This window comes from Astatotilapia calliptera, chromosome 5 (assembly GCF_964374335.1).
Source record: "Astatotilapia calliptera chromosome 5, fAstCal68.1, whole genome shotgun sequence".
Lineage (NCBI taxonomy): Eukaryota > Metazoa > Chordata > Actinopteri > Cichliformes > Cichlidae > Astatotilapia > Astatotilapia calliptera.
This window is the reverse complement of record NC_137426.1, coordinates 27,618,765-27,643,057: the sequence shown is the minus strand read 5'-3', so window position 1 is coordinate 27,643,057 and position 24,293 is coordinate 27,618,765. Positions and strand designations below refer to the sequence as shown.

The following is a 24,293-nucleotide window of genomic DNA, read 5'->3' as shown; positions in this document are numbered from 1 at the left end:
CTGTGTTTTGCCTTATATGCATCCACAGCTGTGCCACCAATTTGCTCACATGGCCTCTACTAACCTATCAGAAGCTTCTTCAGCTCAGAATGGAATCGTCTGGAATTTTCTTATTAATTAACAATAAACTTAGTGTACATGTACTCCTAAATTTGATGAAAGTGATAAAAAATAGACAGCTCTGTCTCTCTTTATTCTGACATTTAACTAATTCAAAAGATATTTCAATATTTATTTATCCAAAACAAAACAAGTTTACTCTAAATTGATGTTGTACAGTAAAAAAATGTTCTTGTGTTTTCCATAAAGTGTATGTAAATATCTGGTTTCAACTGTGAATATACTGCTGTGTATTGAAGTTCCTCTTGTTTTGCATAGGAATATACTGAACAACATACAAAGCATAATATATAAAATACTACCAGAGTTTTTTCTTTGAAAGAAGCTCCTTATGTCCATTCTTGTATATCAGTGCATTACTGAAACCGATTTATTTAGCCATGGCGGGTAACAACTGAAAATATGAAATAAACACACATGTAAGCTAAGACTCTCTAAAGAAACAGCATTGTTGTTGTTCGGCTTTTCATTTCGCCATTTGTTGATTCACTTGAAGAGCAAGTAACATAATATGGGTCAAGCGATCAGTTTGATATCAATCTTTTGTGATACACCGTCATATTTACATTATTTGTACAGTACAAATGATTTTCTTTGGTACCTGGTCAAACTTCAGTTCTCCTCTATCTGCCTGGCTGCGTTTCTCCAACAGCGCACTCGTAGGCAGCAGCTGCCCCGCCCCGCTTAGTGCCTGAGCTTGGATCATACCAATATTAGGGGGGGATTTACGCACAGTCGTAAAATCCCACAGTGTGCACTATGTGCTTAGAATATTGTGTGTATTTTTTTTGCTTTATACAGTTGTCAGCCAGGCATCTAACTATGAAAAAATTACACTCCAAAAGACTCCGGGCTTCTGAAAAAACAACCCGGGCTACACTTAGCTAATGCTAAAATTAAGACTAGCTGATGAGAGGGAAGGACCGAGAAAAATTAATCAAATATATAACCTACCTCCATGGTGCCACGTCCATATATTTGTTTCAGCAAGTGACTAAAACGTCCTCATGAAATAACACATTAAAAAAAATATGACATTTTAAAGTGAATTCACAAAATAGTAAATGCTCCCCTCTAGTTCATATGCTGATAACCAAACTCTTGCAGTCATAGACTTGAGTTCAAACTGCAATGATTGAAAACTCACAACAAGTTATTTGCAATCTTTTACTGAGTTAATTTTATTATAATATAGTATAGGAGGGCAGCACGGTGGTGGTTAGCACTGTTGCCGCACAGCAAGAAGGTCCTGAGTTCAATTCCTCCATCAGGCCGGGGTCTTTCTGTGTGGAGTTTGCATGTTCTCCCCGTGTTTGCGTGGGTTCTCTCCGGGTACTCCGGCTTCCTCCCACCGTCCAAAGACATGCAGCTTGTGGGGATAGGTTAATGGATTAATCTAAATTGTCACTAGGTGTGAATGTGCGAGTGAATGTGAGTGTGAATGGTTGTCTGTCCCTATGTGTTAGCCCTGCGACAGACTGGCGACCTGTCCAGGGTGTACCCCGCCTTTCGCCCTATGTCAGCTGGGATAGGCTCCAGCGCCCCCCGCGACCCTGAAAAGGATAAGCGGAAGCGGATGGATAGTATAGGAGCAGGAAGGTTTGTTGCAGTCTAATCACTGAATGGACTCATGAGTTGGCTGAAGTAAGTGTTAGGTGTGTTATAGTGTGCTATAATTTAATGTCGGTAACATTCATAGATGGTGAAAGGTTTGCAGTTGAAGTGTCTTTGGCAACTGCTACTCTAAGGAAATATGGGATAAGCACTATTATCTTTTCTTTTTCTTTGATAGAATATTTTTTATGCACTCGGGTTTGCAGTAACCTAGTGGATAAAAATCCTGATCTGATTTCTCCTTTCCAGTTTGTTTTGAGGTATATTTAATTGACAAGTAGAGTTTCTGTGATGTATTCAAAATGGAATGACATTAGTTTATTTAATTATATTTGTTTTTAAATTGTTTTGTAAAAAATAAATGTTTTAAAAAAGATATCCATATCTATTTTATTATTTGGATGAACGTGTAAGAAGAACAGAACTAGGACCAACAACTGCAGACAATTCAACAAAACTGTAACAGGGTGAGAAAACTCAATATTTCACTTTTCAGAAAAGTTGGGCCAGCTTGATGCGAGAGGAGTAAGTGTCAACCTAACATTCTGTACTGTGTGCATATTGTGTCAGTGTTCTAAGTCAAACCACCTTTTTTATTGTTGTTTTTTTCATTTGTGAAGTTTCGTAAACTATATCTTGTATTCTGTTGTATGTTTGCATGTTGTATATTCGTTGCAGTAAAATATTGCCAGCCTGTTTTCTGTTTAACTAGGAGAATATAAGGCGTGCACTCCCTAACCCTTCATTATTTTACAGTGCTAAATCTTAACAAACTAGATACACTCACACACAAAAACGTGTTCTACACATATTTTTTGTAAACACATGTAGCAGCAAGCTCACTAAATGCTTTATGTAAAATATTATGGATATTCATATGGTGGCTATATAAGATAAATTGATGTATGTTCCAAATGTAGAATGTTTCAGTAAAAAGTAAAGTAAAAATAAATTTACAGCAGACAATTTCTGGGAAAATTAAACATGCTTTTTTAAGGCTCACTTACACTGACCTATCCATTTTAGCTCAGACCATTTTTACCACATGAAAAGCAATAGTGGGCTGAATTTCATTCAGAACTGCCTAGTTGTCTAACAACCCTTTCAATTTAAATTCCTTGTCCTGTTTGATCTGCTCCACCTCCATGCTCTGAGGCCATCTGTCAATCTCCATTGTCAAGTCCAAGCACCAAACACTGAATGATCTTTTTTTTTTTTTAGAACTGCTTTTAATGTGACTAATATATTTTTGCTTTTTAGTGGTTACAATAATCTTTCCTATTATGTCAGGACTCTTTGAGTCTCTTGAAATACATTCTATAAAATAATGGCATTATCATTGCAGATTATGCAAACATTAAACAAACGTTTCAACTTCTAGCAGTGGAAGTGAATTACATTGATCATACTGTTATAGTGCAACACTCTTTGTTGAAAACGCTGGGTCATGGCATTCATATGGATAGCACTTTGACACATGCCACCCAAACAAACATTTTCTCAGACAAAGCACACCCTCCCATAGTTACGTCACACCCATCAGGAGGATAATGGCCCACACCACAAAAAAACTACTCAGGAAACCAAATGCATTGACTTGATCTCCAAGATCCTATTATACCTTTGCAGCATCCCCCGGAACAAGCCCAGGCCAGTGATGCTGTCATCCACAGCCCACAGGACTTAAAGGACCCAGCATCTCCATGCCAGTCACGGCAGCATACATCAGAGGTTTAAGCCATTGTAGCAAAGTTTGAACTGAAACTGAGCTCCTAACCTTAGAGTCTAGGACCAACTCGATTAAAAGCCCCCTACATCATAACCCATTTTTCTTTCACCTGGCCTATTATGGCAACCATATGTGAGTTATGTAAATAATAATGCAAGTGGTGAACTGTAGTGCAATAAAATAACTGGCAGTTCATTGTTTTTTGAGTTTTTGAAGCAGTAACTTTAACTATACTGTTGATGGTAAAATTAATATTTTCAGATTATAACGACATTCTTCACTGCAGCAATTAAGGAGTCAAGATTTTAATCATTTATGCAAGTATACAGGGAAAATACAGTTATGTGTCTAGAGTGATCAGAATGGCCCCTTTTAGTGTCTTCTCTTAAAATAGGAGACCCCTAAAAGCTATCAATTCAGTGTAGTGGAGTTAAAAAGAATAATAGTAATCACCATACCAGAATGCAGCACACAATAATCTCAAATGACGCTTTTAAAAACATTTTAAAGATATTAAAAAGAGGCTTTTACAGTAAATCTTATTGCTATAGAATTTCCCTCAAGCTACTCTGAAATTCAATGGTCTTTGCTTTGTTTTGTGGATCCAGACGAGCAATCAACAAAGGGCTGAAATGAGTATTTCGGAATTCAATCAAAACCTTTAGACCTGCTCAATAGCCAATTAAAGTATCCAGATAAAGAACAGATTTTACTCTCTTTTTTGTCGAGCGTTTTTATCGCTAATCAAGAAATCACTGGTCCACTCAGCAAATGAGATGGACCCTGACGTGATCATCTTTTGAATACTCGTGATGCCATTGTGTCCCGAGTCCTGCGCCAAAGGATAATGGACACCTCAGCTAATCAGAAACACAAGGCTCGAAAGAGGGAGTTTGTCTTCCTCAGTTCACTGATTGCCAGCTTCAGAACAGTTAGGCTATATGACGCACACCGTAGTCAGCTGGTGCGCGCTGCAGTTTCGCAAATAAGACTAAAAGACCTTTCGTGGAAAGGTTGATTCGTTATGTTGCTGGCAGCAACTGGTGAAATGTGAATTTTCAGAAATGTTAGACTTATATCAAAGCAACTATTGGTGAAATTTATGAAAGAGCCTAAATGCACAAATTTATCCAGTTTTATTTAGTTTTGAAAAATATTTTGAAGTCCATGTTTCTTGACTAGAATGAACTCGGGCTCTTAAATCTTAACGAGAGCCGTTGCGAACCCACCGTTCTGTCTGCATAGAAACACCAGCTGTTTGTTTTTATTTTTTACATTTTATATATTTATTTAAGAAGAATTTGTTTGTTAAACAATATCGCATCAGATTAATCACCGCGATCGGTGTGAGCAGTTATTCTGTTGCTGGGCTGTTTGCGTGTGTCCACCCGGATGTTATTTAATAGGTTACACGGTCATATCCTTAAGAGATCTTACTGCCCATGGCCTACACGGTCTCCCTGACATCCACTCACAAAAAGCCATTGTATACTTGGCCACTGAAATCTGATTCGTCTTCTTCTTCCTTTTTAAACCTACTTGAAAGCAAATATTTTAACCACATCTCAGTCCCAAGTGGATTTGTGTTAGGAGCACTTAGATTTAAGTCACTGTCACAACAGGCCACTCTCCTGCAGCCTGTAAAAATCTCAGATTTGAGAAATGTCATGTTCTCTTTCATCTTATCCAGGCGTGTACGCTTAACACCTGATAGCAGACTTGGACGGACTGTTTGGCAGCTGCTCTAAAGAGGTGGGTTTGGGCACAGCTCAGTTGTTTCTGTTATTGTGGCCAAGCCCACGCATAGTTTTTTTTTTTATTTCTTTAGGTAGCCTGCTGAATGGTTGGCACAGCAGACTCAGCTATTTTTTTTTTTTTTTGTAAACGTATGGTAGTTCCAAGAAGACCGCGTTCTCGGAAAGACTGAAACATAATCTTCACTTTTCAGTGACTCAGCGAGCCTGGTACACGACCAGATATTTGTTTCAGGGCTACAAGATGACAATGGCATCTATCAAGCCCATTCAAACTATGCGTGGCCACTGAGCCGGATCTTGAAGATTGAATGCATGTTTGGCACGGTACCTATCCATCTGAATCCCCACCTAGAGGCAACAGGTTACACGTCTCGCCTCCCTCAAATGCACTTATAGCGCACGGCTTTTGCACGGCTTTGACTTTCAATTTCTCCCAGCACTGCGCCTTTTGCACATGCCTCTCACCATGGTGGAACATAACGGCCTGGATATTATGTGTCCGAACAAGTATAGCAACAGCTCCTCGTCGTCGTCCAGCTCCGAGCAGGACAAGAAGATCTTCAGCAAACTAAAAATCAGTTTGTCCGAAGACTATCCGAAGAAGAACGCGGAGTTCCTGAGCGGGCAATACGGGACCAATCTGCTGTTGATCGGGGCGGCGTTGATGCTTGCCATCGCAAACAAGAACCCCTCCGTTAAAGAAGAGGATCTGCGGTCCTTCACTACCTGCCTCATGATCCTCCAGCTGCTCTGGATGATGTGGTACATCTTGGTACGGGACAGGCAAAAGAGCGTGCCGCCAGAAAAAGATGTACACGCCACCTCAGGCTGGATAAGAGGCGAGTTTGCGAGATTAAACAGGCAAATGCGCACTTATGCAACAGTTTTTTCCGTTAGTGTGAAAATTAAAGGGATTTATGCGCGTGACCACTATATGTTTGTTTCATAACTTAAAGAGAACTTGAATGTTAACATATGTGGTCACAAAGACTTTATTTTCTTTGATTATATCGCTCAATAACTTTCTTTTTCTAGGTGGTTTGACCCTTCTTGCACTCCTTTCACTGATTATGGATGCTTTCCGAATTGGGCAATATGTTGGTTTTCAACCTTGTGTGTCGGCGGTGCTCGTGGTATATCCTGTCATCCACGCAACTCACACTATGGCACAGGTATGTGCACAGCCTAGGTTTAATTTTTAAAATGTGACACTCTTTCAGCAGTATCTTTTTTTCCCACATACTATTTCAAGATCTTAGAATAATGTGCTCTTTGTTGTTAAGGCAAGTAGAGAGCGTTGCTGCGACAGTATAATCCGATCATTGTCCATGTCGCTTGAGTGTAACTGCATATATCAGTGGGAATCTTTAAATGCAATGACTTAAGCAAATAAATAGAATTAAGTTTACAATAAGTATGTGCTTAGTATATTATGAAGTGTATTTCTGAAGCTTGATAAAATCACTAAACTGCATTTTGGATATGACTTTGTCAAGCTTTTTTAAGACTTGTGTTTGGGTTTTATTTAGGTGCATTTTCTCTGGTTTCACATCAAGGATGTCATCAAGAGCTTTGAAACATTTGAGAGGTGTGTGAAATGTGCGATAACCTGGGCCTTTAGTCAATATATCCTTTTTTTCTTTTGTTTGTTTTTGCACCTGCAAATCATAAGAAAATTATGTGTTCATAGTTCTATTTTAATCAATGGCATGAAACAAGCTCAACAACACCGCTAAATCCTGTCACTTATACTTGCTGTTAGGTGATCGGGTGTCTTATTTTCAACTGCTGTCTCCTCAGATTTGGTGTAATCCATGCAGTCTTTACCAACATCCTCCTGTGGTGCAGTGGTGTGATGTCAGAGGCTGAACACTTCCTGAACAACCATAAGAGGAGACTTTCTGCCCTGGGCCTCATAAACCTCACTACAGGTAAGGACCCGGGGGTCGATTGCAGGCGTGTTTTTAGAAGAAAAGTACAATAGTCCGCTTGAGAACTCACTTCAGTGGATGAAAGAAAAGGGAAAGAGAGGAGGGCTTGGAAGTGCAAGGGAGGTAAGCCTGGCTGCTCAGCGGGTCTTGTTTGTGTCGAATGTCTCTCTATTAGGTTTCAGAAGACACATATTGTTGCCCCCTCCCCAGTCCTTTCCCCACACTTCAGCCACCACCACCTCCTTTGGCAACCCCCCACTTGACCTCAGACGGCTTTGTCCCCAGGCTGCTTAGTCCCAAGGGTACTGCAATTACAGTAACTGATACATCTAAGCTTAGGGTTGAGGGGTTCTGCTACTCCTCTTCATATCCGGCTGACTGTGAGGCTGGCTGCACCCTGACTGTTGTTCACTTTTTAATTAAAGGGTGCATGACCATAGTAGTGGGCTCGGGGGGAAAGGGGGGGGGGCGATGGGGGCCAGGAGCAGGTGAGTTGGGAGGGGGCTTAAGACCTAGAGGGCAACAGTGTAACCATAGGAAGTGTACAAGACGTGCATTCAGCTAATGAAGGAAATTTCAAACGAATACAATATGATTAATAAATACTCAAAAGCAGAAACTTGCTTGCTCTCTTTCTCTCGCAAACAAACAATCACACACAAAAACATATTGGCATTTTCATCATTAAATAAATAAAATAAATAAATAAAAATCACTTTTTTAATTTAGTTCAATTTATTTTTTTTGTACAGCTCAGTGTCACAAATACAGGTTTAAAGGGCTTAAAAGGCATAAAACATATTAAGAGATAAGGTATCCCAACAATTAATGCAATAATATATATATTAAGAAGAAGAAATATTTAAATTCCAAATTAAAAGGGGGTGTACCAGTAAGTACAGTGGGTGGTATACTGGTTGAGAGGCTACAAAATTTTAAAAGAAATCTTTTGCTTTGAAATTCATGTAGTCTTGTAAAACTGAGCAACAAGATGTCAGAAGTAATCATAAAACAAATGTTGTTGAATAAAGAGAATTACAAGTCTCTACAGAATAATACTTTTATTCTTCTGGGTTTTTTCCTTCCATATCATTATTATTATTATTATTATTATTATTATTATTATTATTATTATTATTTCCTCAATTTTGGATAAATCAGTGACTACGGCCCAGTAGCACTCACCCCCATCATCACTAAGTGCTTAGAGCAGCTGGTCCTAGCACACTTCAAATCCTGTCTCCCCCCCACCCTGGACCCCCACCAATTCGCATACCGCCAGAACAGGAGCACAGAGGATGCAGTCTCCATTGCACTGCACTCTGTCCTCTCACACCTGGACAACAACAACACATACGCCAGAATGCTGTTTATAGACTTCAGATCAGCATTCAATACAATCCATCTCAGAGGATCTCACCTGGATGACCAACTGCTCCAAGCTGGTCAAGAAGGCTCACCAGCGCCTCTTCTTCTTGAGGACTCTGAGGAAGAACCACCTGTCCTCAGACATCCTGGTGAACTTCTATCGCTGCACCATCGAGCGCATCCTGACCAACTGTATAACAGTCTGGTACGGGAACTGCTCTGCCTCGGACCGGAAGGCGTTGCAGAGGGTCGTGAAAACTGCCCAGCGCATCGCCAGAGCACCACTTCCTGCCATAAAAGACATCTACAGGAAGCGGTGTCTGAAAAGGGCTGGGAAAATCATCAAAGACCCCAAACTCATGGACTGAACATACACACACACACACACACACAATGGACAACTGTACCCTCAAACACACAATAATAACATGGACTGAACCACCACTCACAACCACTAGTACTTTATATAGCCTCTGTAGAAATTATCCACATATCTCACTTATCTTAACTGCACTACTGTATAGCTCTGTGTAAATAATCATTCTGTACATACGATAATTTTTAACCCTACAACTGTTTACAACTTGCATAGTTCCCATTTCTGTATAACTATATATCTCAGATTTCTGTAAAGTTATTTATTTCATATTCTGTATAGTTTTTCATATTTATATCCTGTTCATAGCCTGTACATAGCTTGTACTCACTACAGCCTGTACATACTTATAGTTATAGAATATTCACAACATACTTCATACCGTGTACATTATAACATACCATAATAGATCCTTCCATCCATCCATCCATCCATCCATCCATCCATCCATCCCCATCCGCTTTGTCCGGGGCCGGGTCGCGGGGGCAGCAGCCTAAGCAAAGAGGCCCAGACCTCCCTCTCCCCAGCCACCTCCTCCAGCTTATCCGGGGGAATACCAAGGCTTTCCCAGGCCAGCCGAGAGATATAAATAGACCCATTTCTGTAATATACTTACATATCTATATTATTGCTAATATATATTGTAATATATCTATATCACTAAAGCACTTCTGGATGGATGCAAACTGCATTTCGTTGCCCTGTACCTGTGCATGTGCAATGACAATAAAGTTGAACTCTATTCTATTCTATTCTAAATGTGAATATGCTACAGCTTCCACAAACCACATGCACTCAAAAGGGGTTTGCAACAAACCAAAAAGTTGGGATGTCCTGTCATAGTACAGTATAACTTAGGGCAGCACAAGGATATCAACACATTCATTAGAGAAGATTAGTAAAAATTCAATAGCTTAAAATTTGTCTCAAAACCCAAAAAAAACATATTTTTATGGTTAAAAATCGAAAGAGAGGAATAAGCCTAAACAGAGTACTCTGTTATTTCATGTGAGCCTGATTTAAAGTTTTAAAAAGTTGGGACACTGTGTAAAATGTAAATAAAAACAGAATGCAATGATATGCAAATTTTATCAACCCACATTTCATTTAAACTGAGCACAGAAAACAAATCAAATGTTTAAACTGAGACATATCATGTTAATATAAATATTATCACATTTTGAATTTTTAGGGCAGCTAAATGACTAAAAAAAGTTAGGACAGAATCTTGTTTACCACTGCGTAGTATCCTCTTCGCTTTTAACAACAGTCCATAAACATCTGGGAACAGAGGAGACAGCTGCTGGAGTTTTGAGAGAGGAATGTTGTTCCATTCTCATCTTATATAGCATTCTAGCTGCCCAAGAGTCCTGAATCATCATCATATTTTTTCATTCACGATGTGGCAAATGCTTTCAACTGGTGAAATTCTCAGCACCCAGATTCTTCTACTGTGCAACCATGCTGCTGTAATAGATCCAGTATGTGGTTTAGCTGTCTTGCTGAAATATGCAAGGCTTTCCCTGAAAAAAGATATTGATTGGATTGGAGCATATGTAGCTCTAAATCCTATATACATCTTTCAGCACTTTACAAATGTGCAAGCTGCCAATTACATTACATCCCCATACTGTCACAGATGAAGGCTTTTAAACTGAGCGCTGATAACAGGCTGGATTGTCTCCCTCTTCTTTAACCTGGAGAAAGCAGCATCCATGTTTTCAAAAAATGCCTCATAAAAAGGATTTAATAATATTTATTTAATAATACTAAAGGATGTGACCTTTTGGAAGCATCCCAAAATCAGACGAATCCAAAATTGAGCCTTGTCTTATGCACGTAGAGATTTATCAATATTCTCTGAATCTTTTAATGATATTATGTACTGTAGATAATGAGATATTCAAAATCTTCATTATTATTGTCTGTGAAGGTTCTCAGTCATCCAGGTCATTGTAGTCAAAGGAGCTTGCAAAGAAAAGCGTCTGGACTTCTTTAAGTTGCTTGAAAGTTAAAGAAGCAACTTAAAGAAGTCCAGACGCTTTTCTTTGCAAGCTCCTTTGCCTTCATTATTATTAGGAACATTATTCTAAATTTGTTCCACAATTTCTAGATACAGTTTACAGAAAGAAACTCTGCATCTCTAAGATGTCCTTTTTCTACCCAATCACGTTACTGACCAGTTACCAATTAACCTAATTAGTTGCAAAATGTTCGTTGACCTGTCTCTTTTCAGTACTACTTACTTTTCCACACTTTTGTTGCCCCTATTCCAACTATTTTGAGACATGCTGTTGCCATCAAATTCAAAATGAGCAAATATTTTTTTCATGAAATAATAAATGTGTGATAAATATATTATTTTAAATATTTAATTTTAACTCACACTTTACACAGTATTCCAGCATTTTTTATATTGGGGTTGTACATTGCTATCTGACCTGCACATGCCATGTTTGATGTTGAGTCAGACAATATTAAACCTTGAGATAGACATTCTGTTATGGCATATGTGTGTATACTTGTAGTGTGGAATCTGAATGATTATTGTGTATCTTTATGTTTTTAATGATAATATAATCCATTTTGTTGTTATTGTCAACCTGTAAAAGATTTACTATTCATTCTATTTTACATTTAAATTATTTCTAACATTTAGCTTTCAGAACAGTATCATTGCTTAACATGTCTTTCATTTTGTTATCTTAAAAAACAGACAGGCTGTACTAATGTAAGACAGCACTGGCATAGTCAGCTTCTTTTTATTGTTCTATTTCCCTGTAACTCATGTGTTTGCCCACATTTTTAACTGTTTTACAGAGTACTCAGAACCACAATGTAACTGCACCACCAGCACATGCTCCATGTTCGCCACCAGCCTCTACTATCTCTACCCCTTCAATATTGAATACCACATTTTTGTTTCTGTCTTGCTTTTCGTGATGTGGAGAAATATTGGACGCACCATTGACCTCACTTCAAACCATAAAAGGCAGGTTGCCAAAAACCGGGGCTTGATCTTAGGTCCTCTTGTGGGTCTACTTGCCCTGGCCAGCAGTATCGGAATACTGGTGGTCTACGTTACTCATGTAGAGAAGTCAATCCAGATGCGAAGGTCAGCCGTTTCCATGTTCTACATTTATGCCATCGTCATGCTGACGGTCATGTGCTGCGCCGGTGCTTCGGGTCTGCTTATATACCGAGTGAACCACATGCCGCTGGACACCTCCAAGAACCCGTCAAGACAGCTGGACACGGAGGTGCTGTTTGGATCCTCCATTGGCTCCTGGTTCATGTCATGGTGCAGCATAGTGTCTGTGCTAAGCACCGGAAGCAACCCTCCTTACCGCTGGACAAATTTGGTCTACTCTCTGTTTATTGTGTTGGAGAAATATGTCCAGAATCTCTTCATCATAGAGTCTTTGTATCGCCAGCAAGAGGATAGAGAGAGGCAGGACCCAGAGTTACCAGCTGCTCCAGAAGTCTTCTCTGTCACTTCCTCTCTCGCTCCGCCGTACAATGGCATCATCAACCGAACTTTTGAATCTCCAGACAGGAGCTGTGTCTCTACTGAGAGCGAGCAGGAGGAGAGTGAGCAGGTTTATGGATGCCCACGGAAACATTCAGATGTGCCAGCGCCTGTGGGAAACGAAACAGTGGAACGCCCAAATATAAAGAGGCAGATCCTGAAGAATATTGCTGTTTTCCTTATTATGTGTAACATTTCGGTAAGCACTGGTTAACTGGTCTGTGATGATTAGTTTTTTAATAGGTGGAATTGATCGAGCTGATGTAAAATCTACTGACCATTTGAAACTTCATTTGATTAAGTGTATTTTACCCAACAAAATGCGAAGTTCATTTCTTTTTGCTAGGATGACTCCCAAAAGTCAAAAGTTATTATTTGTTCATTTTAAGCTTCTGTAATTAATATATTTGCTATTCACTATTGCCATAGTGGTAAACACAAAGAGGGATTCCATGCCAATCACCCTCATTTTAATATGCTTAAGCCACATTTGTATTGTTTTGGTTTAGTTTCACTACTCTCATCAACAACAGATACAAAACTCTCCATTAAGTGTTATGTGACGTGTAACAATCATTAGCTATAACTGAGATTATAACTAAAGTGAGGACGTTACTAGCTTGTGGTGAAGGTAGTGGAGCACTGAGATATTTTCCTCAGGAGTGATGGTAGCAAAAGTAAAAATAGAGGTAATAGAGACTAATTACAGCATTTTTGGCTAATTGAATTTCAAATATAATAATATAAACAGGCAACTTTAAGCCTTATAAAATGACACTGTTGTGTTTCTACCTTGTTGTTCTGCCCCTAAGTAGCTAAAAGTATATGAATTCAGGTGTATCTAATTAGAGCTCTCTCTTTTTTCCATTTCAGCTGTGGATTCTTTCTGCCTTTGGCTGCAGGCCACAGTATGACAACGGACTGGAAGAGGAGACATATGGCTTCAGCATATGGAGCACAGTTCTCAATTTTGCCATCCCTTTGAACCTTTTCTACCGCATGCATGCAGTTGCCTCCCTCTTCGAGGTGTTCTCCAGAGTCTGACAAAATAGCAGATGACTGACAATGGCAACATGCACACGAACACTTGTCACCACTGGCTCTCGAGAGTGTGTCACAGCGCAGGTCAACCATTCAGGAGGCAGTCTGGATCACAGTCCAACAGACTTGAAAGTAATCTGTGGAGACAAACGTTGATCCCTCACTGTGGGGATTGCAGAGGAGGACAAACCTATTAGACCTGGTTCCTTAAAGAATTAGCTTGTGTAATGCAAGGGTTGTTAAAGCTAGTGATGAAAAAAATATTTGGTTTTATGAATTTAGAAAGGGTTCTTTGTACTTTTTATATTGTAGTAACATTACAGTGGGGTTTCTAACAGGTGGATCATGTACAATATATGCTTTAGCTGACATACACTTTCTATATTATTTCATATTAGTGACTGAAAACATAATTACTATTATAAAATAACACCCTACCAACATGATTACCATATACAAAAAGACTGCAGAGGAACTACATAAACACTCATTATTTTCAATATCCAATAGTACTGTATTTAACAGCTACAAGCTCAGCGGTGTGCCACCTGATCCTTACTTTATCTGCATTTAAAATGTTCATACTTTACATGGATAAGGTTCTCATTTGCTTGCCTAAGTAGTTAGGTTAGTGAACACTTAAGTTGTAAGTGCCAATCTAAGCACAAACAAATTAAATCATCTTTTGAGTTGGATATTAGTTCTCAGATGTAGCACTTAATTCCCTTTCTCAGCCATTTAAGGTTCCTCAGTGTCTTACTGCGTTCTCATTTGCTGCTCTGTTGAACTAATCAAGAAGTTGTGTTAAAAAAGGCTTCTCTTCTGGACCTTGATAACACTGAACTAATGTGCATTAACACGATTGTGCATAAGGATGGGATTTTTGCAAAACAAACTGTTGCAGTGACAACTGCTGCATGGCACTGCGGACTGATGTTTACATCTGAAGAACCAGAAATGAAAACCATCACACTGATATAAATGACAACACTTGCTTCTCCTCTATTAAAACCACAGATATATAATAGTACTGTACTAGTTTGTATCAGATCACCAAATAATCTTAGACATTCAGCAGGTTCTCAGCCTGGTGCCATATACTGTATGTGCTCTCAATATGTGCCAAGTTGTGCAAAATGTTTTGTTTTGCAGATTTTTCTGCCATCTTAGTAAATACTGTTATACTGACCAAAATCATTTAAAGGGTGCGCTATGATTTTGTGAAATTTCAGTTAAATGGTGCTATTGAGAAATGATGTCTAAAGTTAGTTGTAATTTCATATCTTTTTCCTGTTGAAATAAACAAGAACTATCTTTATGTCATGTCGTGTTGCTTAACCTGCTACACACTCTGTTCACTCTTCAATAAAAGTCTGGAAGGGTAACAGATGCAGTGTGCCTACGCACCACAGGATGGCGCAACGTATTTATGTCTTTTGTTGAGACTGCTTTGGACTATCCAAATGATACTGCCTGATGGTCTTCATTTAAATGACTGTTTTACGATTTCTTAAAAAATAAGTGATAAAGATAGGATAGATTTAGATTTGAAGACATACAAAGTTGCAAAGCATACCAACAGCAACGAAGAACTGCACAATTGTGCTTCTATTTGTGACTTCAAAATAGAAGTCCTATAGTTTGGTGTTAAATTGGAAATAGTAATCCGCAATATACACTTTGCAAAATATCAGTCATCTTTTGCAGCGACCTCCACACCAACCCGTCTATAGATAACTAACGTGTGCTGTCTGCGTAAAAAGGAAATGCAGTGTCGGACACAGGTTGTCTCCTGACATGGCATCACGAGCTTATGTTTATGCTACTTCAGAGAATATGGCATTGAGCGTCGGGGGATGATTTTAACGTTGTGTCAGAACGATTTGACAGGCAGGCGGAGGCGTCTAAAAATACCCGTGACGTTTCAAAGCCGGAAACGGCGAGTCTGCTGCACAGGCACACGACGACGCAGAGCAGCTCCCGGCCTAACATGCTCCCTAGGAGTGTGAATGTGACTCACCTGTTCGGACAACTCGGCTAAATGGGTGGGTTATGACCTTCAGTCGCTGCCGTCGGGAGACAAAAGAATACCGAAAAAAAAGAAAAGATAAAACTTCCATAGTTGAAAATTACCTTTTTTTTAATTAATAAGGCAAACGCAATGAAAGTATCTAAGTAGCCTGTCATATTACCTAAAGATGTGTTAGATGGGTTTTATTATTTTCATTATTCACTGAAAATTTTACATAGATAGATAGATAGATGGGGTTCTCAGCTTTCAGCACCACGGACAGTTCTGCACTGTTAGACTACGAGTAAGGCTCCGTTCTTTCACTGTCACTTCATGGGCGTATGTTGTAGTTTTGTGTGTATAATATAGATTGTAAATGCTCTCTCTGGACTTGGACAGAAATGCACAGTGTTGTCTCTCTGAAGTCTGTCGTAATAATAGGGCTTAAATATAAACCAGGCTATAACACTATCCATAACTGGATGAAAACCCGCAGCTGATTGGAAGTTTGTAATTGCTCTCTTTGGAGTACACACACACACACACACACACACACACACACACACACACACACACACACACACACACACACACACACACACACACACACACACACACAAGAAAAAAATCCCTGAAAATACCGAATGCTCTCTACCCAGTCCCGACGCAGTGGACGGCTGTGCGTAACATGCATGTGTTACGCACAGCAGTGTCAGTGTATGCGCACAGCCCTGGCTAAGTTAGTGTGTTGGGACTCCCTCCTTACCCACGCTACGCTCAGGATATCTTGTGCAGAAAGCTTCAAAGTGGAAGCCAGGTCAGACGATCCGACCGTAAAGGCTGCAACATGCGCCCGCCACTACGTGCTGCGTTTCAGCCCCTCAGCGCACCTGACACGTCGCCTGGCTCACTTTTAACACGCGCAATTGTCTCGTTCCCTCTGTTTCGCACTCCACATAAGGCTGGCAGCCAGGCTGATCATTGGGGACAAAACGATGGCTGGCCGATAACTGAGCCCGTCCCCGCGCACGGAGCAATGGACTTCAGTTTTACTTGAAGAAGCAAATGGAGAATCCAGCAAAGTATCTCTCGTCAGTGCAGGGTATTGACTCTGCGCGGGCACCCCTCGGAGAGATTATGTGGAACAGTACTGAAACTGAGGCAAAAAGCGACGGGAGAAGGGATATGGTGGCACGCACAGTGACGGGCTGTCTGCTTTCTCTGCTTATCCTATGGACCCTGCTGGGGAACATCTTGGTGTGTTCCGCGGTGCTGCGCTTTCGGCACCTACGGACCAAAGTCACCAACATTTTCATCGTGTCCCTAGCGCTGTCGGATTTATTCGTAGCCGTCCTGGTTATGCCCTGGAAAGCTGTGGCAGAAGTAGCTGGCTATTGGCCGTTTGGCACTTTCTGTAATGTGTGGGTTGCTTTTGATATTATGTGCTCCACCGCTTCCATCCTTAACCTCTGCATTATCAGCGTGGATAGATACTGGGCCATCTCCAGTCCCTTCCGCTACGAGAGGAAAATGACCCAGCGAGTTGCCTTTGTTATGATTAGCATCACTTGGACGTTGTCTGTGCTCATTTCATTCATACCGGTCCAGCTAAATTGGCACAAAGCCAGCGGTGACGACATGGTTGGGGCGCACAACTCTTCCATAAGTAGGCAGGTAGAGGAAAACTGCGACTCCAGTCTGAGCAGAGAGTATGCGATATCCTCCTCCTTGATAAGTTTTTATATCCCAGTGGCAATTATGATTGTAACATATACCAGGATATATCGGATTGCGCAAATACAAATTAGAAGAATAGCCTCTCTGGAGAGAGCGGCAGAACATGCGCAAAGTTGCAGGACCAACAGAATAGAGTGCCAACACCACAACACACTGAAAACGTCGATTAAACGTGAAACCAAAGTGTTCAAAACTCTGTCGGTGATCATGGGTGTCTTTGTGTGTTGCTGGCTACCTTTCTTCGTTTTAAACTGCATGGTCCCGTTCTGCGACAGGCCGGCGGCAGACCGGGATGCGGGTCTTCCGTGCGTAAGCGAGACGACCTTTGACGTCTTCGTGTGGTTCGGCTGGACCAACTCCTCCCTGAATCCCATCATATACGCCTTCAACGCTGAGTTCAGGAAGGCCTTCGCCAGCCTCTTGGGCTGCCGCTATTTCTGCTCCAACACGCCAGTGGAAACTGTTAACATCAGCAACGAGCTGGTGTCGTATAACCAAGATACCCTCATCCACAAAGAAATCGCGAACGCTTATGTGAATATGATCCCCAATGTCGTTGAATGTATCGAGCATGAGGAGACTTTCGACAGGATTTCACAATTTTCTCACAACCACGAAAACGCCACCGACTCGGTTTGTGACCTGGAGGACTGCGAGGCAGACATCAGCCTTGACAGGGTGTCACCATTCACACCCAATGGATTACACTGACTCCACACCTTGTCTCTCCCCGTGCGTAACTGGATGTATTGATAATAATTTCATTGTTCACTCAGCTCTTTGCCTCTTCACAGGAGGTTTCTGTGCAGCAGCCCTTGCTTCTGGGTTCAGGGCTGTCTTGGAACCCTCTAAAGTACACTTAAGCAGGGGCATGTCTCTGCAGCCACAAGGCCAACCTGACATGAAATGTGATGTTGTCTTGTTGTCTGAAACAAATTTGATGTGTAGGTGTTTATTTAAATGACAAGTGAAGTCTGTGTTCCTTTGTTCAAGGTTCAGTGTTGCTAAAGCTGTTGTTTACTCAGAGGCTTTAATGGCATCATCGTCTAATGTCCATCATGACTGAGGGAAAGTGTTTGTAAAAACAAGACTCTTTGCTGCTTAATAACTTCATGTGTATCCAGTGTTCGCCTTTCCACTGAGTATGAAAACTGGGGGAAAGCCTTACAGACAGTGAAACCAAGACAGTCAAATGCAGTTATTTCAGAGCCTTATAGCTTATTCAAATAACAGCTTTGAGACATAAAAGGAATGTGTCCTGTAGAATTCAAGTTACACAATGCCAAAATGCAGTATTAAAGCGTTTTGCCACTGCACCACCCCAGTGACTCTTCCAACATGCCTGGATGATAAAAATCACATAATCTAATGCTATAAATACAAAAAAGGGGAATCTGTGTGCATTACTACTTTTTGTGATCATTTATTTCTCATTGAGGCCAAAACTACTGTAATGCTTCTGCTTTATGAGCCCGATTCAACTCTGACTGAAATAACTAAAAGGAGAAAGATTGACCAAAGACTTCAAGGAGAGCATTGATAGACACAACAAGGGTGCAGTGTCATGTCAGCTAGAGGAAATGTTACTATAGAAGCCTAAATACATGTGTGGCCATTGGCCCAACACAACTGGATGTCATGCATCACCTCTCCCACATTTCTCTCTTATCTTTGTACTGTACAGATGACCTGATCTGAATGTATACTACTGTCCTTTAAACAGTGAAGTGTGTCATCATTTGTCTAATAAAATGCTGTCATGCATCAGAGTGAGCTGGTATCTTCGCGAACCCAATAATCATGCTAACGGGATTTCAGGTGGTTTCTGTGCAGCTTGGAGAATTTTATTTTAAGCATAACAGGAAGTGAGTTCATTCTTATGCACATCCACATCTGACCCGTTCTTTTGACATGTTTCTTCTTTTGGTATTTTGCATTCTTTGAACATCTTAACAGCTGAGATTGACAGGAAGTGTTGGCAGAGAAACAGCTAGTGAGGGGACATGACATGCACCAGAAGTGCACTCAAAATGAAGAACGTTGTGGTTACTTGGTTGCATGGTATACAAGCTGCTGCCCCACCAAGACTTGATTTGACCTGTCTTCCACAGGTTTGGCCAGCTGGTGTATTTTCTATTACACACGAAGAAAGGTTTGAAGTCACAGTTGTGTAGGTAAGGCAATACAAAGAGCAGAACATGGAAGCGAAGCAGCTCGTTTTTGTACTTACAATTTATTTTTCAGTAAAGCAATATTTTTATTTAATGTAGAAATCAATCAATGTTTAGACATCGTAAATAACATGATATCTGAAGCAAAAGTTTGAATTGCCAGAAACATCTGTTAGTTTAGCCTTTTTTTCCAACAAAAGACAAAACCCACTATGTGAAAATCCCTTCATGGTTTGATCCCTGCATTTGGCACAAGTAAACAGAAAATGCTCCTTTTTGCCACAGTTATCTAGACTGATGCACTCCAACTCAATCATTTGTCTAAAATTGACTTTTGGATTCTGGATACATCAACCTCGGGTTCAATGCTTTACTAGGCTTCATGATGAGTGACAAGTATTGGCCAAAGGAATATGCGAATAGGGAGGGATTAACAATGGAATGACTGCCAGAGAGTACATAATGCATATCATAGCTGTATAAATCATCAACAAAAGAAAGTCTGTGGCAATAATTCAGATTCCTCAGTCTTCTATATTAAATCTGCAATACCACAAGGAAGCTATTTACCGCAACATGTTAATGTACAACAGAAAACACAAGATAATTAATTTCCAAATAACTTCATTTGCATTTTTTGAAAACTTTCTTTTTACTTTGTATGAACTCAGATTTTTAATATTAACCCAAGATGTTCTGTTCACTGTAATTCATTACCTGATTTATGCTGCCAGTGGTGGAAGAATTATTTAGACAGTGTACTTAAATGGGAACTCTACATTGGTAAGCAGCTTCCTGTAACCCACCTATTAAAAAAAGAACGTTTTTGTCTCTTGGCAGGGAGACGCAAACAGATTCTGCATGACATCTGTGAGTTTTGTTTGAGGTGTCACTTTAAGACACCAAGTTAAAAAAAACAAGCAAACAGAAGAACATGCGGGGCTACCCATGTATGCTTGAGGTTATTTGCCATTATTGGCGTCAGACATTCAAATTTCTGAGAAAACTGAAGCCGGTAAAATTGTGGGTAATACAAGCAGATTTTGAAAAGGAAGAAAACTGAGTTTAAAAAAAAGACTTTCAACCTGCTTAAAGCACAAGCTTTATAGTCTGAGTCTGGTGACGTTAGAGGAGTCCAAAACTAAATAAGAGAAAATGCTGTAAAAATATGCAAAAGCATTTAACTTGAGTCAGTCATGCCTTCAAAATAATTTAAAAGCTGTAGTTGTATTTTAATTACTTAATCTAAATCAATCCACTGTATCACGAGTTTATAACAGGCTTCCCATGTAAAATATAAGAAAATAGTGGAATAATGAGTACTATATTTACTTTACTTGCTCAAATACTATTACTTATTTTGCTATATAATAAATCAAATATTAATTAAACCACTCAAAAATAGATGTTTTGATGTCTAAACAGTCACATTTTATTTCCTCTGCAGTTCTTTTTTTTATTTGATAAGTGAATTAACATTTTTAGTGTAGAATTAACTGCTAACAATTACAATAAAGTAAGACATGATAGCACAAAATGGAAAGATATACACTTTTGTTGGCCACACAGACTATCAAGACATAGCTGAAAATTTATAATTCAACAGCACTAAAAAAAACAGGAGTTTAAAGCCTCATTGCATGTCTCAAACCTAAAGTTATAACTCAAGTGATGGAGGAAAAAATAATCTACGTCCAATCCAAATGCGCTCTAAATGACACAGCTGTTCTTCTGCAAAGTATCTCCCTTGACACATTTTTCTTTTCTTTTTTTGTTAGAAATTAAGTTATGTTCCCTCATAAGAGAAAATTTCACACAGATGCCAGGGGAATACAATTAAATGACACTGAGAAGAAAGCCTGTTATAACTGGAGCCCAGAGGCTACTCTTCAATGTTATACTAACCTACCACCTCCTTCCCATTGCTGGTCAGTGTTTCTCTCATTTGGATGAAAGGTGGGTGATGGCAGGAGGGGACTGATAAAACAGGCTGCTTCTGACAGAATTGGAAAGTAGGTGATACCTCAGCAAGAACACATCAGGCTTTGACTGATGATTTAGCAGTGACTGGTACCATCATATTCAGGGCTTAAGGAGTGATGCACTTTGACCCTTCATTTTTCATTAATTGCATCAGGGGTATAATTAAAGTAGGAGGTTTTGATGTCAGATTTCCTGGGTCATGACATTTACTTGAACTGACACAGGAGTAATGACACAAAATTGATGTCTTTTTAAAAAAAAAAAAATTAAGGCTTTTTTTAAGCATTCATTCATTAAATGAGTGAAAAACAGGGAAGTAGAAGAATTCCAGGTTACGAGCTGTTTATTCATTCTCTGTGCTGTGCCATTGCAGTGTGGAACAGATTTGAAAGGTGGTTTGACCTCGATATGCAGGCATGACAGGAGAGCTGGAGAGGAAGTAGAGGCAGGCTTTAGGGGGGTTACACCATCCGTCAGGACACATTCATCAAAATCACTCTGCACGCACGCACACACGCACATGCAGCCAGCCACATGAAGCACACGCATTCAGAACATTCAAAACCACCGCTACAAGAGATTTGTTCGAATCTGTCTTTTTTACCTTGCTAGAAAGTAGACACTACTTTTTTTTTCATTTCACTCCCTCACTGGGTTCTCAGCATGTCTTTTTCCTTATTCTTCAGAAGATTTCAGTCATCTTAGAAAAAGCAGAAGAGGCAGTTGTTTCTTTTCCTTTTTTGAATGGTGTGAGCTGCAAGCAGGGTAAAAGGGCCCTTTAATTACCCTAACTCAAACCTGGCCTGTATTATGGGATAACCCATCACTACCTACAGATGGTAGTTTCAAAATCATGGACAAGTTCCAAAAACGTCGAAAATTAAGTATCAAGCTACACAGCTTTGTTGACTTTTTTTTTAAAACTGAAAAACATGGCTGACTGTGTCACTGCTTCAAACACTGTTTACGTGAAGAAAAAAGTGTTCCCTTTGAAAATATTAAACAGCTACAAGCATGTTTTACAAGGAAAACATCAGCAAAGAGTGCAACAACAATAAAAATAAATGGCAGAAAATTTGCAGCGGCGGTAAACAGTGTTTATCTAGCAGCTGATGTGAACATCAAACTTCTTCAAAAAAAGATTCAAAAAGAAAATGCATGATGCAATGTTGATGCTTTTTACTGGAATTTCTCCACCGAGACTTCAGGGTAGCTGCGTGATCACAGGAACCCGCCAAAGGAAATTGGACATGACAAGTGACAGCCAGGAGGTGAGCACAGGTAACATTTGGCAGGAATTAATATCATGATTTTTTATTTTTTTTTAATTTAAAGAAGAAAGGCTATGCTGTGCGATGCTTGTTTAGGTCTGCTACCATGATTAGCTGGTAGAAGTCACTGATTGATACCAGTGTGACTCAGTTCTGAGTTAGCCTCGGGGTAGAGTGGGCTTGAAATAAGTTTGACTGTATTTTTCTAGGAGACTATAATTTGCATTCGTCTACCCCAAGAGTGCAGTAGACTGGTTTGAACATATAGATCAGTATAACATTTCTGAGTGAAATCTCACTAATATTAATGTCTCTCCATCTTATTCCTTCACTTTTCGTCCTATACCGACACTGTCATGTTCCACTCAGACAATGACTCTTTCAACTCCACCAAAGTTTTAACAATTGCATGTTTTTTCTTCTTGAGATAAAAAAAAGACTTAGGCTGTCTTTTGAACTGCATTGTTAAAGAAGCGCTCTCTTTCAAAATCACCAAAACACTGTTGCATACCTGTATTAGAACAGTTCAACTTTGAAGATCAGACATTCCTCTCTGACACTTTCTTTTAACTGTTGCTGCCATACCATCCTTTTCCTCTCTCTGACGCAGTCTGAGGTTTTGAGTTACTCTGGTGAGCTTGAATGCAGAGACTGACTGGTGTCTATTTCCCCAAAAGGCTCCAGGTCCTGCACAAACTCTCACGTGGGCAGAGCAAAACAGGTGATGTTGAGGCAAGACTCAGTTTGGAGTGTTTGTGGTTTCAGTACAAACAGTTTCTCTCTGAAGGAGAGGGACAGAACAGGAAATACTCAAAAAATACAAGAACAAGAATATACACTTTTAAGGGGGAAAAGTAGTTGCCAGTATTTATTTATTTATTAGAATTAGCCAAATGCTATTATTCTAAATATTATTCTGTTATACTGTTTTTGTGATTTGGTGCTATATAAATAAAACTGAATTGATAGGAACACAACAACAACAACTCAAATAACAACTTGTTACAACAAAAGGTATGCACAAGAGCACATCTGAATGCACAATGCATCAAACCTTAAAGCAGAGACAAACATATATTAACATTTTAACAGTGAGGAAGTTTGATAAATTATTTTCATAAGGGCCATCTAGATGTGCAACATAGCATCTTACAAATGCACAGACTGGCTGGAGTCGGCCAGTTTTTTCATGACAGTAATGCTGTCTGTACCAGACATTTAGTGACTTCTACTGAAGGGATCCTGATCAAGTGCCAGTATAGAGCAAGTTTGAAGCCAGATTGCTCTCCTTTGGAAAACAAAACAAAGTTTACAGATGGCTGACATTGACAAAGAAAGTGATTCTATATAACTATGAATAAAATATTAATACATACTGGCCGGAAATGTAGAGAAATGTAGAGAACCATGCTGCTTATAATAAAAAAAACATATTAAAATACCTTTTTATTGTAAGAAAAGATCCCTGTTCTTGCAGCGCTTATAAAAAAACAGAAAACACTGAACTGACGGAGCCTCTTCTTATAATTAAAACAGCTCTATCACAATAAAGAGATAAAAAAAAATCCCAGTATTGTAATCATGGCATGGTGAGTCATAATTATGAGGTCCTCGTTTGAAAATATTGTGGTAATTTCTGCATATGCAAAAGTTAT

At 39.6% G+C, this 24,293-nt stretch overlaps 2 protein-coding genes across 2 annotated transcripts; both read left to right on the top strand.

The window, feature by feature from the left end:
• The first annotated feature begins 4,382 nt into the window (after positions 1 to 4,382).
• On the top strand, positions 4,383 to 14,783 carry otop1 (otopetrin 1). Its single transcript, XM_026168596.2, has 6 exons — positions 4,383 to 6,059; positions 6,256 to 6,392; positions 6,750 to 6,808; positions 7,021 to 7,151; positions 11,716 to 12,623; positions 13,298 to 14,783. The coding sequence occupies exons 1-6, from the start codon at positions 5,675 to 5,677 to the stop codon at positions 13,466 to 13,468; spliced, it is 1,791 nt and encodes a 596-aa protein (XP_026024381.1). The 5' UTR covers positions 4,383 to 5,674; the 3' UTR covers positions 13,469 to 14,783.
• A 1,404-nt stretch (positions 14,784 to 16,187) lies between these two features.
• drd5a (dopamine receptor D5a) lies at positions 16,188 to 18,980 on the top strand. Its single transcript, XM_026168597.2, has one exon. It carries the CDS (start codon positions 16,542 to 16,544, stop codon positions 17,922 to 17,924), a length of 1,383 nt encoding a protein of 460 aa, XP_026024382.2. The 5' UTR covers positions 16,188 to 16,541; the 3' UTR covers positions 17,925 to 18,980.
• Positions 18,981 to 24,293: the final 5,313 nt, after the last annotated feature.